Below are 20,332 nucleotides of genomic sequence, written 5' to 3' on the forward strand. Positions count from 1 at the left end.
TACGCTAAGAGAGTCACAACCTAAATAAGGGAGGAATGGCCATAGTTGGGGATATAAAATTTATAATCTTTTCTCTTTCTTCCTAAAAATCTTGTAGCATAGGGATAATTTGCAGTACTTGTATATTTTCAATTGTTCTTGGAATATCAGTATTCAGTAATAGTAAAAAGACTTTTTTACAACCAAAAGAAAAAAAAAAAGAAAAGAACTATGTTGATTTGAAAGGAACCAGAAAGAAAGAAAAAACAACTTCTGAAGTCAATCTCTCAGTGGATGGCTGAAGAAGCAGATTAGATAACCAAAGGGAAACTGGCTTCCTGGAAGACAGACATACCCAAGTCCCCTAGAATATGACAGAGAGAGACAAGGCAAATGTAAACACGAAAGTTAGCTTGCTGGAAACAGAAAAAGGTCTAACACACATCTACCTGAAGTTGCTGAAGGAGTGAACAGAATGTAGGAGAGACGTATGTACACCAGTGTCTGAGAATTTCCTAGAACTGATGAAGACACGAATGCAGATTCGAGAGGGGGAAGGTATCATAACGACTGTATGTAAAAATAAATCTACTCTTATTAGACACACAATAAAACTGAAAAATACCAAAGGAAAAGAAAACTTAAAAAAAAAATTATTATTTATTTATTTATTCAGTTTTTAGAGAGAGCACATATATGCGCAAGTGGTGGGGGAAGGGGCAGAGGGAGAGAGAGAATCTTAAGCAGACTTCACATTGAGCACTGAGCCCACGATGGGGCTACATCTCAGGACTCTGAGGTCATGACCTGAGCTTTTCGAAATCAGGAGTTGGATGCCACCCAGGCGCCCTCCCCAAAGGAAAAGAAATCTTTTTTTTTTTTAAAGATTTTATTTATTTGAGACAGAGAGAATGAGAGAGAGAGAGCACATGAGAGGGGGGAGGGTCAGAGGGAGAAGCAGGCTCCCCGCCGAGCAGGGAGCCCGATGCGGGACTCGATCCAGGGACTCCAGGATCATGACCTGAGCCGAAGGCAGTCGCTTAACCAACTGAGCCACCCAGGCGCCCAGGAAAAGAAATCTTAAAGTAGTCAAAGCAAAGAGATTTCCCAGAAGGAATGATAATTAGTATTTTTGTTTGTTTTTATTTTGTTTTAAAGATTTTTTTTATTTATTTGAGAGTGAGCGGGGCGGGAGAGCCCATGAGCACAAGCACAAGCAGGGGGAGGGGCAGAGGGAGAAGCAGATTCCCCGCTGAATAGGGAGCGTGATGCCAGGCTGGATCCCAGGACTCTGGGATCATGACTTGAGCCGAAGGGAGATGCTTAACTGACTGAGCCACCCAGAAGCCCCTCGTTTGTTTGGTTTTAATCTGCAACACTGAAAGTCAGAAGAAACGGGAATGATATACTAAAGATGATGATTGAAAAGAACCTAGGATAGTTTCCTTGGCATAGCCATCATCAAGAATTGAGAATGAAATAAAGATATTTTGACTAAAGAAAAATAGAAAATTTTATCAGCCACAGACCGTCATCTAAAGGGTTTTCTTCAGGTTGAAGGAAGCTGATCCCAGGAGGGCCACCTAAGATGTAAGAGGGAAAGGTGAACATGCATGTAAATCTAAACAAACTGTCAGAAGGGCTCTGTCTTGGCCTCTTGCTGAGAGTGCCATATAGCTGTGGTTAGAGGCAGAAGCACAGGGCAGCCTGTTCTGACGACATTTCTATCAGATGCCTACTACTGAGTCCACACTAGAGCTCTCCCAGATGCCCCAACGGTACCCTGCATTTCTCACAGCTTGTTGAGGACCTTGCCCACAGACTTCACCAGAAAAAGCCCTTGTAAGCTTTTGGATAACCAAAGCAAGACCATGACCTAGAAGTTCTCAACTTACATTCTCTTGGGCCAATTTATCTAATAATGGGAATACTTTTCTCTCCTTGGATGGCTACACTGGAGCTTATTCTCCAGTTTTTTAAGAATGGGCAATATATTATTAAGGAATAGACACACTGATGGTAAAATTATGAAGAAAAACAACAAAAATGATTAAAACAAAAGATGGTAGTAGACAGAAAGGGGAATGTGCTTGAGCTTGCCCAGGGGACTACTAATGTTCTTCTCATCCTAGATGATAGATATATGGTTATTCATTCAATTATTTTTAAACAGTACATTATATTTATTGTTTTTAATATATGATACATTTAACAACTTAGGAAAACCTTGGAGAATATAATCAAAGTGAGAAATTTATCCTTAGACACTTAAGAGTAAAAAAAGAAGAAAGGATGAAAATTAATGAGTTTAGCATCTAATTTAAGAAGCCAGAAAAAGAACAAGAGAATAAGCACAAAAAGTAGAAGGGTGAAATTAATAAAGGCAAGGACCCAGTGTAATGAAATAATAAACAAAGATAAAATAATATTAATGATGTGAAAAGTTGGGTTTTACAAGAATAATAAAACCCAGTGAATCTCTGGTGAGATTTCTTTTTTTGGCCAAAGTTTTTGAGATTTAATGTATGCACAGTAAATGCACAGATCTTAAGTATACACAGTTAAGTCAGTTTTGTCAAATGCCCTCAGGCCCCTTCCCAGTCAATATCCCCATGAGAAGCAACCAATGATCTGATTTCTATCATCATAGATTAGTTTTGCCCATTTTAGAACTTCATATAGATGGAATCATATGAAGTTTATAATTTTTTGTGTCTGGTTTATTCACTCAGCATAATGCTTTGAGATCATTCACTGGTAGTACAGTGGTTTGTTCCATTTTATTTGAAGAATACACCACATGGCAATTTCCTTATCTAATATCCTGGTGATGGACACTTGGTCTATTGGTAGTGAACTTGCTATGAACATTCTTGTACAAGGCAATTTGTGAATCTATGTTTTAATTTTTCTTGAAAAATACCTATAAAGGGAATTGCTGGTGCACAGGGTAAATGTATGTTTACTTTTTAAAAAAAGAGAAAAAGCATCAGCTTCAGGCTGTCCTTTTCCCTGCAGGCTCTGCTCTGGCGGGAGTACCCCGGCCAAGCTCCAGAAATGTGTGGAGGGGACAGCCGTGGGCTTTGGACAGAGGAAGCCCCAGGATGACTTGAAAGTAGGGCATCCTGAAGAGAGAAAATTAGTGGCTGGTGAGCAGTCTGTATGGCATTCTCAGATGCCTTGACCTGAGTGAGAAATCTGCCTCCATCAGGACCTCAGATGTCTGACAGCCCTATGTGACACCAGGATGGGATATTCCTGTAAATATACTGCAGGTCACATGGCATTCTACAACACTGACAACATTTACTGCATGTTGATAATGTGCCGAAATTGGTAAACTCATTCTACATATCTTAATCCTCTCAACAGGCCTACAAGGTACTGCTGTTATTTGCCCAAGGTCACACAGTGGGTCCAGGAACTACCATGGTGTTCAATTAATCTAGCTCCAAAGCTAGTGCTTGATTTGGAACTTTTAAGTATGGTGCCCCCAGGTCTTTCCAACTAATTCTAATAACTAATTGCTTGCCTTCTTCAATCAAAAAAAAAAAAAAAGAAAGAAAAAAGGCAAAAATATATCAAGAACGTAAAAAGGTACATAAATTATAATTATAAAAAATTAAAAGGTAGATGATGCTGAGTAATTTTTTTTTTTTTTAAGATTTTATTTATTTATTTGGCAGAGAGAGGCACAGCGAGAGAGGGAACACAAGCAGGGGGAGTGGGAGAGGGAGAAGCAGGCTTCCCGCCGAGCAGGGAGCCCGATGCGGGGCTCGATCCCAGGACCCTGGGATCATGACCTGAGCCGAAGGCAGACGCTTAACGACTGAGCCACCCAGGTGCCCTGATGCTGAGTAATTTTTAAAATTTAGACAAAATGGTAGAAAAATATAACCTACCAAATTGTCTCAGGAAAAGTGAAGTATAAATTGATATAATCACTTTGGAAATGTTTGGTATTTTCTACTAAAGTGCAAATATACATACCTATGGCCCATCAATTCCATTCTTATGTGTCCCTTAGACAAATTTGATAATATGTATACTAGGAATAACATATAAGAATGTTCACAGAACATTGTTTATAATGGTAAAAACTTAGAAACTATATAAATGGCCACCTATGGATATTTATTTATCACACTAATAAATTAAAACTGAGAAAGCTTTGCAGTATTTGCTGATTTGTTTAAAAATAACAATAATTACATATTAAGATAAATAACATTTTTAATGAAAAGTAACTATTTTTCTAAGTAAAAATATGCAGTTAGAAATGTGGCACTGTTACATAGTTTTACAAATCTCTTTGTCTAGCATAACAGAAAATGGAATCTCATATCTACTTCTCCCCCTTCAATCTGGTGTGATATTGCAGGTCATAAAGCTGCTGGGTTACTTCCTTGTACACTTGAGAGAATGAGAGTGGAAAAGACAAATAATGTCTGGGTAGTCTTATAAAAATGTATTTAACCTCACAGACCACACTTTAATTGCTGTTCTATACTACAACAATTAAAATGAACAAACTGCCGTGGTATACAACAACATACTGTTATTTGAAAAAGACACAGACATAATATTTCAAATATATAAAGCTCAAACATGACCAAAGCCAAACTATGTTAAACCATATTGTTTATTAGTAGTAAAATAAAATGAAAAGCAAAGAAATGATGACCATCAAAATCAGGAGAGTGGTTATCTCACCAGGGAGAGAAGTTATCATTGGGAAGAACCACATGGTGGAAAAGCGTCTTAGGGGTGGAGGGATAGTAATGTCCTGTCTCAGGCATTCACAATTTTTTTCTGTAAAGGGCTAGATAGTACATATTTTTTACTTTCTGGACCATACTGTCTCTGGTGCAACTACTCATCTCTGCCATTGTGGGAAGAAAGCAGGAACAGCTGTATTCCAATAAAACTTTATTCACAAAACAAAATGGCAGGCTGGATTTGGTGCAGAGAGCTGTAGCTTGCCAATACTTGTTTTATTTGACATGGTAATGGTTACATGGGTGTCCACTTTATAATTATTAAACTGTTCCTTTATGTTTTAAGTACTTTACCAGTAGTTCCATTTAAAAATAAGAAATGTCAAAAAGGAAAAAAAAAAAGAAACAGAGAACTTTACTATATTAAAGAAATTGAATCAGTAGTTAAAAAAAGTTTACAAAGGAAAATATCAGGCCCCAAAAGTTCTATAGGTATATTCCACCCAATTTTCAAAAAAACATTAACTCAAATCATTTCACAATATTAAAAAAAGAAACTACTCATTCTATAAGCTTAGTTTAGACTTGATATGAAAATCAGAAAAAGATAGTATGAGAAAAATAAGCCAATCTCACTCATGAACACAAATCAGAATATCCTAAACAACACATTAGCAAGTTGAAACTAGTAGTGCTAAAGATAAAAAAGATGCTTAATTTCACTGGTAATTAAGGTAACAGAAATTAAGACCACAATGAGATACTGTTTTATACCAATTAGAATAGCAGAAATTAAGAAGTCTGATAACATCAAGGGATAGAGAGGATGTGGTCAATAGAATCACACACCACTGGTAGGAGTATAAACAGATACAAATACTTGGGGAAAAAATTTTGTATTATCTTATCACACTTGTGAATAAAAAAAATTTCCAAAAAACTATATATAGCAGTATAATTTTTAGGTAGTTCACAAACAAGCAGAACTAATTTTTTTCTTTTTACAAGCAGAACTAATTAATATTGTTTGGGGAATCATGTATACATGATACAACTACTTAAAATCAAGAGAAGACAAACAAAAATTTGGGATAACCAGTTAGTTACCTCTGGGAGGGAGGCAACAGGATAGCCAAGCATAAAGACACGTAAGTAGATGCAAAGAACTGGTAATGTTCTAGCTCTTGAGCTGAGTGATCAGTTCATGAGTATTCATTTAAAAAATATGCTGTGTAATTTACATATATGCTATATTTATTTTTCTGAAATTACTGAAAATTAAAATAGATAATTAAAAGTGGACTTTGGATGCCTGGGTGGCTCAGTTGGTTAAGTGTCTGACTCTTGATCTCAGCTCAGGTCTTGATCTTAGGGTCATGAGTTTAAGTGCTGCACTGGGCTCCATGCTGAGCATCGAGCCTACTTAAAACAAAACAAAAACCCCTTTCCCCACCTTTAAAAAAAAAAAAGTGGACTTAATAAAGGCATATACAATTCTTTACTTATATAGTCACTTGGGGAGAAAATCATAAAAGATACTCCCTCACAGCTAATAAGGTACTATTAAAATCTGTCTGCTCCCAAAATATGCATGGCCCACTGTGGCCCAAGTCCTTTGAGAAGGAGTGTTATTAAAAAATATGAGCAGGGAAAAAAATGAGCAGAGGCTTTAGAGTAGAATTCTCAGCTCTGCCCTAATGAGTTGCCTAATTTTTTATTTTCCTCATCTGTTGAACAGGCATGTTAATAATTGCTCCTATCTCACAGTGCTAACACGAGAATCAAATGAGATAATGTCTGTAAAATCATTTTATAAACAATAAAGTGCTCTAGAAGTGGCACCACAGGAAGTGGCACTGAAGGGTATTTCGCGTACCTTGATGAGCTGATTATTCTTCACATAGTGCAAAGTGTTTGACCGATTACCTCCAGCGACCACGGGCGGGTAGGCTAAGATGTCTGCACCACGGGCCCGGCATTCAAATTCAAACTGAAAAACAACACAGAAGACAGGATTTCCTCAGGGCTGTGCCAGCCCAGGCTCTCTCCAACAAACAGCCCATCCCTCCATTCAAGTACTTCTTTTCCGTCATTACTGGAAAAGAAGTTATCAAATCTAACCAAACTTCTCATGCTGCAATTCCAGTCTATTTTTTATTCTCCCCACCATCCTGTTATTTGACCCTATTATTAAGTCTGTTCTGTTCCTGAGTGCTCCAAATTTCCTATGATTTTCCAATTAAGTCCAGAAGAGAACACAGAAAACCTACGATCAAGGCTGAGTACAGAGATACAGTCGAGTAAAGTTCCTGTTTTTTATTCTTATTTAGATAAACACTAGAATACAGCTTGCAGTTTTAACAACAGCTCTGAATTACTAAATTTCAACTTTTCAAATAGCTACCAACCTAAATGTGCTGGAAAAGTGAAAAAGGATGCTAGGCAGATGGTAAATTCTACTAATTTCACTTTGTCCAAGGATGGAGCTGGAGACTGGTGAGCAGCTGCTGCTCTTTCCAGTACTACTCTGATTCTCCTCCTTTACATTTACTTAAACAGTATTCTCGCTCACATTTGACTAAGTCTTTGCTTCTTCATCTGTTCTGCTTTGCAGTTTTCATTTAACTGTAGCTCTGTGTATTTTAGACACATCTAATAAATTATCAGTGACATTTAAGAACCAAATCCTCTCCACTGATATCCTGGTCACTTACACGAAAGCCAACTGGATGCCATCTGCAAATCAATGGAATTACTTTACTTATTACTATTTTTGCCTCCAAAAAAACCTTTCCAATCTTTTAAAGCTCACCTTAGCATAAAGGAAGCCTTCCTCCATGGGAGCTTTACTGGCAAACATGGTCTCTATGAAAGCCTGTAAACAGAATGGAGGATGAACAGTCTCATTTTAAATACGTTGCTTACTCAAACATTCAAAATACTGGAGCTCAAATGAAAAGCACCCTTCTCCCCAATTTTGCTGACCTGAAGTTGTGACTTTGTGACCTGATAATATAGATTTCTGAAGAGGAAACTATTGCTTTCAGGACTATTTGACTGATAACAGATTTAGTGGAAGGGTGACTCAACAATCACACTCAGAATATACATTGGTATGCCAGAGTAAGCTACATGGGAACACATTTGTCATTTATGTAACAAAGTAGCCCAGAAATGTATGAAATTATGGATCGAATGGTCCAGTCTACTGTAAGGTTTCCCAACCTTAGCATTGTCGACATTTTGGACTATATACTCTTTTTAGGGTGCCAGCAGCACTTCCCAACTGAGAATCAGATACTGCCAGATATCCCCTAAAGGACAAAACTGGGGCACCTGGGTGGCTCAGTCGTTTAGTGTCTGCCTTCGGCTCGGGTCATGATCCCAGGGTCCTGGGATCAAGCCCCGCATCGGGCTCCCTGATCGGCAGGAAGCCTGCTTCTCCCTCTCCCACTCCCCCTGCTTGTGTCCCCTCTCTCGCTGTCTCTGTCAAAAAATAAATTTAAAAAATCTTTAAAGGACAAAACTTCCCCAAGTTCAGAATCAGTGACCTAGAGAAGAAATACTTTATTTCTCCACGTGTTTCCTTTTTTTAATGAACGTACAATGTTTATAATTCACCACTGTACCTTATTCTAAAAAGATTTTGACTAGTTTACATGGATACACAAAATACAACAAGGTGGCACAAATTCATGGCAGAATTAAAGAAAAGCAAGCCTTAAGCGGAATGGAGCTCAAAAAACTAAGAATGCATACCATAATGACCTTCACGATTACTATGGCAACTATGGATGGGCCACAAATTTATCTGAGTTTTCTAGTAGCCAGTGTGAAAAGGGAAACTGTCAGCTATATTTCCCATGTCTGTGGGATAAAAACAAATCAGCTGCACAGGGATAGGATTATATGATTCTACCACTAGAAAGAAATTTCTCTCGAGTTAGGTTCTAAGAGTGAAGGCAATATGGGAAGGAATGTTTTTAATAACATTTTTCCAAATATAATGCAATGACATCATCATAAAGCCCAACAGAGGGAAAGCAAGCGGGCTGGCCATGAAATAGCTGTGTGGCTTGCCCCTGTTCTCATTCTGATCCTTCCTCAAATGTTTCATCCTCAGAGAGGCCTTTCTGACCACCCTACCTCACTCAGCACTTCTACCACACTTCATTCCCTTCCACTGCTTCCTTTTTCTTTTTCTTCACAGCATTTAATTCCAGCTGACTATACAGCATGTTTGTTTACTGTCTCTCCTCAGCTAGAATGTACACTGAGGACACGGACATTGATTTGCATTTCCTTGATGATGGGTGATGATGAGCATCTCTTCATGTGGTATCTAAACCTACTCTGTTGAGAGTTTTCTTTTTTTTTAACTGGGTGGGTAACTTAAATTTCTTTTTTTTTTTTTAAGATTTTATTTATTTATTTGACAGAGAGAGACAGCGAGAGAGGGAACACAAGCAGGGGGAGGGGGAGAGGGAGAAGAAGGCTTCCTGCTTGAGCAGAGAGCCCGATGCGGGGCTCAATTCCAGGACCCTGGGATCATGACCTGAGCTGAAGGCAGACGCTCAACGACTGAGCCACCCAGGTGCCCCTGTTGAGGGTTTTATCATGGGTCAATGTTGTACTTTGTCAAATGCCTTTTCTGTGTCTATTGAAATGATCCTATGGTTCTTATCCTTCCTTTTTTTTTTTTTTTAAAGATTTTATTTATTTATTTGGCAGAGAGAGACACAGCGAGAGAGGGAACCCAAGCAGGGGGAGTGGGGGAGGGAGAAGCAGGCTTCCCACCGAGCAGGGAGCCCGATGCGGGGCTTGATCCTAGGACCCTGGAACCATGACCTGAGCCAAAGGCAGACGCTTAACGACTGAGCCATCCAGGCGCCCCTGGTTCTTATCCTTTCTTTTATTGATGTGATGTACCATGTTGATTGATTGGCAAATATTGACCCACCCTTGCAACCCAGGAAAAAAATCTCACTTGATTGTGGTGAATGATTTTATGTATTGCTGTATTCAGTTTGCTAGTACTTTGTTGAGGATATCTGCATCTATGTTCATCAGAGATCTGGCCTGTGGTTCTCTTTTATTGTGGGGTCTTTATCTGGTTTTGGTTTCAGGGTAATGCTGGCCTCATAAAATGAATTTGGAAGTTTTCCTTCCTTTTCTATTTTTTGAGAAGAACAGGCATTAACTCTTTTTAAATGTCTGGTAGAATTCACCTGTGAAACTGTCTGGCCCTGAACTTTTTGTTGGGAGTTTTTTGAGTACTGATTCAATTTCTTTGCTGGTAATAGGACTGTTCAAATTTTCTATTTCTTCCTGTTTTAGTTTTGGTAAGTTATGTTTCTAGGAATTTATCCATTTCTTCTATTGTCCAACTTGCTGGCAAATAGTTTTTCATAATATTCTCTTACAATTGTTTGTATTTCTGTGGTGTTTGTTATTTTTCCTCTTTCATTTGTGATTTCATATATCTGGGTCCTTTCTCTTTTTTTCTTGAGGAGTCTGGCTAGAGGTTTATCAATTTTATTGATTTTTTTCAAAGAACCAGCTCCTGATTTTATTGATCTGTTCTACTGTTTTTTTAGTTTCTATATCATTTGTTTCTGCTCTAATCTTTATTATTTCCTTCTTTCTGCTAGTTTTAGGCTTTGTTTGTTTTTCTAGCTCCTTTAGGAGTAAGGATAGGTTGTTTGAGATTTTTCTTGCTTCTTGAGGTAGGCTTGTATTTTTTTTTTTTTAAAGATTTTATTTATTTATTTGACAGAGAGAGAGAGACAGTGAGAGAGAGAACACAAGCAGGGGGAGTGAGAGAGGGAGAAGCAGGCCTCCTGCCGAGCAGGGAGCCCGATGCGGGGCTCGATCCCAGGACCCTGGGATCATGACCTGAGCCGAAGGCAGACGCTTAACGGACTGAGCCACCCAGGCACCCCAAGGTAGGCTTGTATTGCTATAAACTTCCCTCTTAGGACTGCTTTTGCTGCATCCCAAAGGTTTTGAAATATTGTGTTTTCATTTTCATTTGTTTCCATGTACTTTTTTATTTCTTCTTTTATTTCCTGGTTGACCCATTCATTGTTTAGTAGCATGTTATTTAACCTCTATGTATTCGTGGTCTTTCCAGATTTTTTATGGTTGACTTCTGGTTTCGTAGCATTATGGTCAGAAAATATGCATGGTATAACTTCGATCTTTTGGAATTTGTTGAGGTTTGTTTTGCAACCTAATATGTGATCTATTCTGGAGAACATTCCATCTGCACTTGAAAAGAATGTGTATTCTTCTTAGAATGGAATGTTCTTAATATATTTGTTAAATCCATCTGGTCCAGTATGTCATTCAAAGCCATTGTTTCCTTGATTTTCTGTTTAGATGATCTGTCCATTGATGTAAGCGGGGTGTTAAAGTCCCCTACTCTTATTGTATTATTATTGATTAGTTCTTTTATGTTTGTTATTAACTGTTTTATGTATTTGGGTGCTCCCATAAATATTTAAAATTGTTATATCTTCTTGCTGGATTGTCCCCTTCATTATTTTAGTGTCCTTCTTTGTCTCTTGTTATAGTCTTTGTTTTAAAGTCTATTTTGTCTAAGTATTGCTACTCTAGCTTTCTTTCTTTCTTTTTTAAAGATTTTATTTATTTATTTGAGAAAGAGAGAGAGAGAAGCAGACTCCCGGCTGAGCAGGGGCTCAATCCCCGGGCCCTGGGATCATGACCTAAGCCAAAGGCAGATGCTTAATGACTGAGCCACCCAGGTGCCCCTACTCCAGCTTTCTTTTTACAACCATTTGCATGATAAATATTTCTCCATCCCCTCACTTCCAATATGCAGGTGTCTTTAGGTCTAAAATTAGTCTTTGTAGGGGCACCTGGGTGGCTCAATCATTAGGCATCTGCCTTCGGCTCAGGTCATGGTCCCAGGGTCCTGGGATCGAGCCCCGCATTGGGCTCTCTGCTCAACGGGAAGCCTGCTTCTCCCTCTCCCACTTCCCCCTGCTTGTCTTCCCTCTCTCACTATATCGCTCTCTGTCAAATAAATAAATAAAATCTTAAAAAAAAAAAATGAGTCTTTGTAGTCTACAGATGGTCTCCTGTAGACTATAGATATAGATGGTTCTTGTTTTTTTACCCATTTTATCATCCTTTGTCTTTTGATTGGAGTGTTTAATTCATTTACATTCAAAGTAATTATTGGTAGATTAATTGCCATTTTATTACTTGTTTTGTAGTTGTTTCTGAAGATTTTCTCTGACCCTTTCTTGTCTTTCTCTCTTTCATGATTTGCTGGTTTCCCTTAGTGATATATTTGGATTTCTTTCTCTTTATTCTCTGCATATTTATTAGTGGTTATCATGAGGTTTGTATATATGATGGTTGTTTAAGTTTGAACCCATTCTTTACTCCTCTCCTCCGCACATTTTAGGTATATGGTGTCATATTTGACATCTTTTTATTTTGTGAGTTCCTTGGCTGATTTTTATTTATTTATTTATTTAAGATTTTATTTATTTGACAAATAGAGAGCACAAGTAGGCAGAGTGACAGGCAGAGGGAGAGGGAGAAGCAGGCTCTCTGCTGAGCAGGGAGCTAGACACGGGGCTCAATCCCGGGACCCCAGGATCATGACCTGAGCCAAAAGCAGCTGCTTAACTGACTGAGCCACCCAGGTGCCCCCCTTGGCTGAGTTTTAACAGAAATACTCATTTTTACCACTTTTGTGTTTCCTACCTTTATATTGTCATTTTTGGTCTTTCCTTTCCACTCAGAGTCCCCTTTAATAGTTCTTGCATGGCTGGTTTAGTGGTCATGAAATCCTTTAGTTTTTGTTTGTCTGGGAAACTCTTTTATCTTTCCTTCTATTCTGAAGATAGCTTCACTGGATAGAATATTCTTGGCTGCAGGTTCTTCCTATTCAGCACTTTGAATATATCATGCCACTCCTTTCTGGCTTGGAAAGCTTCTGCTGAAAAATCTGATAGACTTACGGGGTTTCCTTTATATGTAACTGTCTTCTTTTGTCTTACTGCTTTTAGTATTTTTTCTTTATCACTGTATTTTGCCATTTATTTATTATTTAAAAAAGCAATCTCTACACCCAATGTTGGGCTCTAACTCACGATCCTGAGATCAAGAGCTGCATGCTCTACCAACTGAGCCAGCCAGGTGCCCCTGTATTTTGCCATTTTAATTACAATATGTCTTGGTGTGGATCTACTTTTATTGGTTTTGTTGGGGGTTTTCTGTGCCTCCTGGATCTAGATAGGTTTCCTCTCCCAGATCAGGGAAGTCTTCAGCTATTATTTCTTCAAAAAATTCTCTGTCCCCTTTTCTCTCTCTTCTTCTTCTGGGACTCCTATAATATGTATGTTATTATGTTTGATGGAGTCACTGAGTTCCCTAAGTCTATCCTCATTTTGCATAATTTTTTTCTCCCTTTTGTTTATCTTGATTACCTTCCATTACTCTTCTAGGTCATTAATTTGTTTCTCTGCTTCTGCCAGCCTGCTGTTATTCCATCAAGCATGTTTCTCATTTTGTTTATTGAGCCCTTTATCTCTGCTGTTATTCCTTATCTCTGTGTTAATGGTCTCACTGTCAAGTCCAGTGAGTAACCTGATGATCATTGCTTTAAATTCTCCATCAGGCACGTTACTTACATCTGTTTCGTTTGTAGCTCTCTGGACATGGCCTTGTCCTGTTCTTTCATTTGGGTCAAATTCCTCTGTCATTTCATTTTGTCTAAGTCTCTGTGCCTGTTTCTCTATGTTAGGAGAGTCAGGTACGTCTCCTGTTCTTGAGGGTATTGCTTTTATGAAGAGGTCCTGTAATAACCTGCAATGTAGTGTCCCCTGTTCCCCAGGGCTTGATGCTTCTGGGAGTATCTCCAATGTGTGTGCTTGCACCCTGCTGTTGTGTCCTGGTTGCTTTACCCTTCAGGCCAGTTGTCTTCAGGGGCTCTCTGCCTGTTGTAAGCAGTGTCTGATCCCTGGCCTGAATGTGGTACCTTTCAACTAGGTGTGCTCTAGTTTGCTTGTGAAATGAGATCTGTTACTGATGCCACTGGAACCAAGGCCTTATAAAACTCCCGGGCCAGGAAACATGGTGTTGGCAAGGGTTTGGGCCAGTCTTCTGGGGTAGGGGGCCTAATGAGCTAGGACTGAGGGGAGTGTGAGTGAGAAGGGCAGTTCCACCAGAGCACTGGGGGTGGGGCTTGGTGTAAGCAAGTTAGGTAGCAAGTGCTGACACTGTGCTGATTCTCACAGGTGGCCCTGTGCTTATGGAGATAAGATAAATGGAGCTCGCCAGTTCCTTTGTTCCCAGAGGGATCTCTCCGTGATTGCTGCCTCTCTGGGACATGCTCTGAGATGAGCAACAAGCCCCCCCACCCCCCCACCCCCAGTGTGTGCCCTTCAGATAGCTCTTTAGATAGCTGCTTCTATGCGGTATGTCCACAGGCTGTTTGCCCTGCCTTTTTTCCAAGAACAGCCCCATTGTCCTCTGAGCTCTCCCAGAGCCAAGCATGCTAACCTTTTGAACTCCAGGCTTTAAGCCCTTCTGGTTGCAAGAACTCACAAAATTTGGGCCCTCCTGCTTTCCAAGCCAATTGCTATGGGGATTGTTTTCCCCATGTGCTCCCTTGTGTGCTAGTTTGTCTCTTGCCCTTCACTGGGACTGTGGCTCCTTCCCCACCACAGCAGCCACAATCCGATTATCTCCCAAGACGTGTCTCTGCACTTCCTACCTTCTTCGATGTGGCTTATTCCCTACCTTTAGTTGTAGAGTTTGTCCTGCCAGTTTTCACATCAATTTCTGGGGTACTTAGGATGATTTGATAGTTATCTAGTTGTATTTGTGGGATGAAATGAGCCTAGGGTTCTCTTATTCCACCAACATCTTCCCCTCCTGTGTATTTTGTTTTTAAATTATAGTCATCTTACTGGGTATGAAGTCGTATCCCATTTTGGTTTTGATTTACATTTTCCTAACAGCTAATGATATTAAGTATCTCTTCATGTGCTTATTGGTCATTTGTATATCTTCTTTGGGGAAATGCCCATTTAAGTCCTCTGCCCATTTTTTTAAAAAAGATTATTTGAGAGAGCGAGAGAGCAAGAGAGCGAGAGAGAGCACAACCAGTGGGGAGAGGCAGAAGCAGGCTCCCTTCTCAGCAGGGAGCCCAACTTGGGGCTCAATCCCAGGACCCCGGGATCATGACCTGAGGCGAAGGTAGATGCTTAACTGACTGAGCCACCCAGGCTCCTCCTCTATCCATTTTTAAACTGGGTTGTCTTTTTGTTTTTGAGTTGCAGGAGTTCTTTACATATTCTGGATACTATACCTTTATTGTATAAATGGCTTGCAAATATTTTCTCCTATTCTGTAGGTTGTCTTTTCACTTTTTTGATAGTGTTGTTTGATTGATGCACAGAAGTTTTTAATTTTGATGAAGTCCAATTTAACTGTTTTTCTTGTGTTGCTTATTTTGGTGTCATACCTAAGAATCCACTGCCAAATTCAAGGTCATGAAGATCTACCCCTATGTTTCTGCTAAGAATTTTATAGTTTTAGCTCTTAAGTTTAGGTCTTTGATCCATTTTGAGTGAATTTTTGTATATGGTGTGAGGTAGGGATCCAACATCATTCTTTTGCATGTGGATATCCAGTTGTTCTAGCATATCTGAATTATTCTTAATTAAATATATAGTTAAAGCATTATTTTGAAAGAAAAAGAATGATTCTGATAAAGAGGATGAAAGTGCTACTATGAGCTTGGGTGACGGCCAAGCCATCCTTGGTTTGAATTAGCACTGGCTTTGAAATCAGTGGTATCAGGAAATAATAAAACCTGAACTTCAGCAGCTAGCAAAATAGATTGGAAGGAAGTTGCAAATCAATGACAGTTCTGTTAAAAACCCAGTGGTGTTGTTTGCTCTTTGCTGAAAGCAAGATGACTCTCCACAAGAGTTTCACCTTTGTGGCCGGCAGGTGGAGCTCCAACCAAAGGAACCCAGGCACCTTTAATTTTTTTATAAATCAGCTGTGAGACACACTACAACTAATTCAAGTAGGGTAAACTGATGATGGAGGACAAAAGATCATGAAGGGATTATTCAGTGAAGGAAATGAGCCATTTTGCAGATTTAGATACAACAACCTGATGAATTCTTTTTAAAAATGGCTCCTGAGAATTTTAGATCAAGGAACAGTATCTCTGGCTTTAAATACTGCTGAGGGTAGGGAAATGTTAGTGCTCACTGTGGTTCACATGACAATCCCTAGTTTACTAGAATGGATTAAGGGAGGGGTCCAACATAGAAGGACTATTGCCCTGCCTCTCCCTTGTTATAAAAATTGTCACTGCGTCCTAAAGCTGCATCAATGCTGTGGATGCAGGTACTACTGCACTGGCTATCTGATGAAGAAAATGAACACCCTTATGGGATCCTACTTACTCAGGTTATGACTGACACTGTAATAAAGGATTTCATATATGACTTTGTTGTTGGACCCCAGGAGGATATAAAAAGATAGTTTCAGATCTTTAATCTCAACTTCCTCCTATGGATAATAAAAAGATAATGAGTTTAGGACTTCACAGGAGAAAATCCAGTAAGAAAGAGGACATGTAAAAGAATAAAATCGGACCCTTGTCTTTTTGTTGTTGAGTTGTAGGAGTTCTTTATATATTCTGGATATTAGATTGTTATCAAATATAGATTTGCAAATATTTCTCTTGTTCATAAGTTATCTTTTTACTCCCTTGATAATGTCTTTGGATGCACAAAAGCTTTTAATTTTGATGAAGTTCAATTTATCTATTTTTTATTGTTGTTGTTACTACTGCTTTTGGTGTCATATCTAAGAATCCATTGCCACATCCAAGGTCATGAAGATTTACCCATATGTTTCTGCTGAGAAACACATACAAAAATTAACTAAAAAAAATGGATCAAAAGACCAAAACATAAGAGCTAAAACTATAAAACTCTTAGAGGAAAACATAGGGGAAAAGCTTCATGAGCTTGGATTTGGCAATAATTTTTTGATATGACACCAAAAGCATATAGGCAACACAAGAAAAAAACAGATAAATGTTGTATGATTCTAGTAGACAAGTTCAAAATAGGTTTGAGGTTACCAGGGGCTGGAGAGAGGGGAAATGGGAGTTATTGTCCAATGGTTACAGAGTTTCTATTTGGGACGATGAAAAAGTTCTGGAAATAGATAATGGTGCTGGTTGTACAACAATGTGAATGTACCTAATGCCACTGAATTATACACCTAAAAATGGTTAAAATAGTAAGTTTTATGTTATATAAATTTTACAACAAAAAAATAGCAAATGGAAAGAAAATAAGGGGGTAACAATTCAGATCCTTAAACAATTTTTTGTTTTTTTAAGATTTTATTTATTTATTTGACAGAGAGACAGACAGCAAGAGAGGGAATACAAGCAGGGGGAGTGGGAGAGGAAGAAGCAGGCTTCCTGCTGAGCCGGGAGCCCGATGCGGGGCTCGATCCCAGGACTCTGGCATCATGACCTGAGCCGAAGGCAGACACTTAACAACTGAGCCACCCAGATGCCCAACAAATTCAGTTTTTTATGTTTAATTAAAAATGAAATAAAAAGGCAGAAATTGAAGAGTGCCAAGTTTTGATAATTTTACAGTAAGGCAGAGAACTGGCAACTGCCTGTCTTCAAACTTCTCAGGGTATAAAAATCCCAAGGCAGATATACTCAATTTATCTGAGTTTAGAGGAATTTTAGAAAGAAAAAGATTCTAATGAGCCACTATCATCAGATGTCAAAATACAGGCTTTTAATATAAAGATAATAATGGAAAAAGAAGATTGCTATGCTTCATATCATGCCAGGTCATCTCTGGCAGGGAACTCAAGACATTTTAACAAATGTGTGAGTGAATGGCTGGATGCAGAGAAGAAACTCTTTTAGATCTACTGAATACAGGAACACTATGCAGCACTGCCTAGGACTGCAAATGAACCCCTTAGGGATGACAGAATTAATTCAAGGGAATGTGGGGATGCTACTGTGGAAAGAATAAAAATTAAAGTCTATTTAGAAGTTAGAATGTATAATAAAAAAAAGGATACTGTGATGTCTCCCTAACCTGACTGTATAACTGATATGAATATAATGTTTGAATAAAAATTCCTCTGCCTACTGGGTCATAAGAAAAAAGGAGTAACTTGGATCCTCTCTTCATCCAGTACTCATTGGACATGCAACATGGGAGCCTTTAGAATTAACCTAAGCCAATTAAACTAGTAAATTTGAAACATTATTGGATACCTAGAAGGCAATAAGAAATTACTATCCTAAATAAAGAAATGTCAGATATATTAGTGTCCATAAACTCACTGAAATAAGCCAGTGTGGCCAATGAGGAAGACTGCTGAATCAGGTCACAAACAGTAGACTACAAGGGGGCTCAATAAAACCATACCCTGAGGAGCCTCAGCTGCGTCCAGTACAGTCCAGACTATTCAATTCATACAAGCTAAAGGTGACTGGTATTCTCTACTATCTGGCTAATGCAGTTTTCTCATTATTAATCACCAATGAGAGCCTACAACAATTTGCATTCTTGTGGATTGGCTTACAATATACAGTATTACCTCAAAAATATTAAAACTTCTGAATATTGTCACAATCTGATGAGGCACGACTGAGATCTAATATAGCTGGACAATACAATATATTGATGGTATTATTTTCTTTTTATTTCCCCTTTATTTAATTTTTTAAAGTAGGCTCCATGCCAAGTGTGGAGCCCAGTGTGGGGCTTGAATTCACGACCAGGAGATCAAGACCTGAGCTGAGATCAAAAGTCAGATGCTTAACCGACTGAGCCACCCAGGCGCCTGGGTATTATTATTTTCTTTTTTTTTTTAATTTTTATTTGCGAGAGAGAGAATGAGAGAGAACACAAGAGGGAGGAGGGTCAGAGGGAGAAGCAGACTCCCTGCCGAGCAGGGAGACCGATGTGGAACTCGATCCCGGGACTCCAGGATCATGACCTGAGCCGAAGGCAGTCGCTTAACCAACTGAGCCACCCAGGCGCCCTGGGTATTATTATTTTCATCTGAAACTGCGGATCAAGTTAAAAGCGACTTTACTAAGGTCATAAATCATATGACTGACTGGGGATGACTGATTAACCTTGCTAGAAATCCAGGGCTCCACAGAGACTATGGAATTTTGGGAGATTACATAGGTTGGAGCAATCTGTGACATATCACAAACCACTAGGAATAAATTGTTATCAGTCCCTGACCCTCAGATTGAAGAGGTTCAACAACACTACTGCACATATTTGGTTTTTAGAGAAACCATACTTCACTTAGGGATGTTCTTGGCCCCAATTCATAAAATCACAATGAAAAAGGCCTTATTTGATTAGGGGCCTTAACAAAAAAAGTCTTCTTAGATTGCAGAAGGCTATGACTTAAGCTATTATGTTAGAACCATATGATCCTAACACTGAAATGATATTAGAAAGTGTCAGCCCCTGCACTCATACCAACTGGTTTCCACCAAAAGCCATAATCACTACTCCAAGATGACCTCTGGCTTTGGTGTTAAGACATTATTAGATGTTGCTTTCCACTCTATGTCTTTTGAAAGACAGTTGCTGATTTATTTTGGGGCATTTGCTGAGATCGCCCCAATAACTAAAAGACTTACAAGAGCAAATTAGGACCTGAAATACCTATCATATCATTGCTAGTGTCAGAAGAACATTCCAGTAGGAAGAGCGATGCCCAAAAAAGTTGCATCATGAAATGGAAATGCACTATATAGAGCATGTGACCAGGGGATGGGACAGACTTGTATTTATGAGCCTTTTTTCCTTGGGTCTCTTCTTTCAACCAACTGCCCAAGGATGCCAGGTAATTGGTCTGGTTCACAGATGGTAGTTTCAGAATTGAGAGTAATTCTGTATGGAAAGGAGGTGCTCTGAGTCCAGCAGAAGGTAAAATCCTCATGGAAGAAGGTAATAACAGACTGATCCACTGAGCTGAATTATATGCTGTGTTCTTACCTGTGATAGAACTAGATACAAATAAAAGTCTTGCTATTTGGGTAAATACTGATCCCAGGCTGTTGCCAATTGCCCTGCAATTGGTCTAACAAGTGGGCCATAAATAACTGGATAGTAAAAGATCCCCACATGTGGGGCACTGTTCTTTGGAAATCTCTATGGAAATTCTGAGGGCAAATCAAAGCAGGCCATAATGATGCTTACCAAAGAAACCCAAAGCCAGGGTTTGTAGGTAACTGCAATCAATAAATTGATGGCCTAATTCATTCTCTTGAAATGGCAATGAAGGTCCATGAAATGAATGGACATGGAGGAACTCAAGCCAGGCAGCAATGTAAAAAACAATGACATAGACCACTGGCCCCCATTGAAGCTCAAAAAAAACTGCCTTGGTTGCCAATGGTACAGTCCTATTTTTCTGTACTTATCCAATCTGTCCCCCTATTATTGGAGATGGACTAACCAGAAAATTCTACTTCAGGGGGAAAGGTGTGGGTTAAAATTAGTGTTGAAAGAAGGAAGAAAGGCCAGATTGTTGCTGAGGGGAAGGGAACC

At 39.0% G+C, this 20,332-nt stretch overlaps 1 protein-coding gene across 1 annotated transcript in view; it reads right to left on the reverse strand.

The window, feature by feature from the left end:
• Nucleotides 1–20,332, reverse strand: part of XPNPEP3 (X-prolyl aminopeptidase 3) — a 71,581-nt gene that overhangs the window by 14,188 nt on the left and 37,061 nt on the right. Inside the window, exons 5-6 of the mRNA XM_021687723.2 lie at nucleotides 7,510–7,572; nucleotides 6,574–6,687 (exon numbers count right to left, since the gene is read on the reverse strand). Coding sequence (XP_021543398.2) covers nucleotides 6,574–6,687; nucleotides 7,510–7,572 — 177 coding nt within the window. The remainder of the gene's footprint in view (nucleotides 1–6,573; nucleotides 6,688–7,509; nucleotides 7,573–20,332) is intronic.

Source organism: Neomonachus schauinslandi, chromosome 5 (assembly GCF_002201575.2).
Source record: "Neomonachus schauinslandi chromosome 5, ASM220157v2, whole genome shotgun sequence".
Lineage (NCBI taxonomy): Eukaryota > Metazoa > Chordata > Mammalia > Carnivora > Phocidae > Neomonachus > Neomonachus schauinslandi.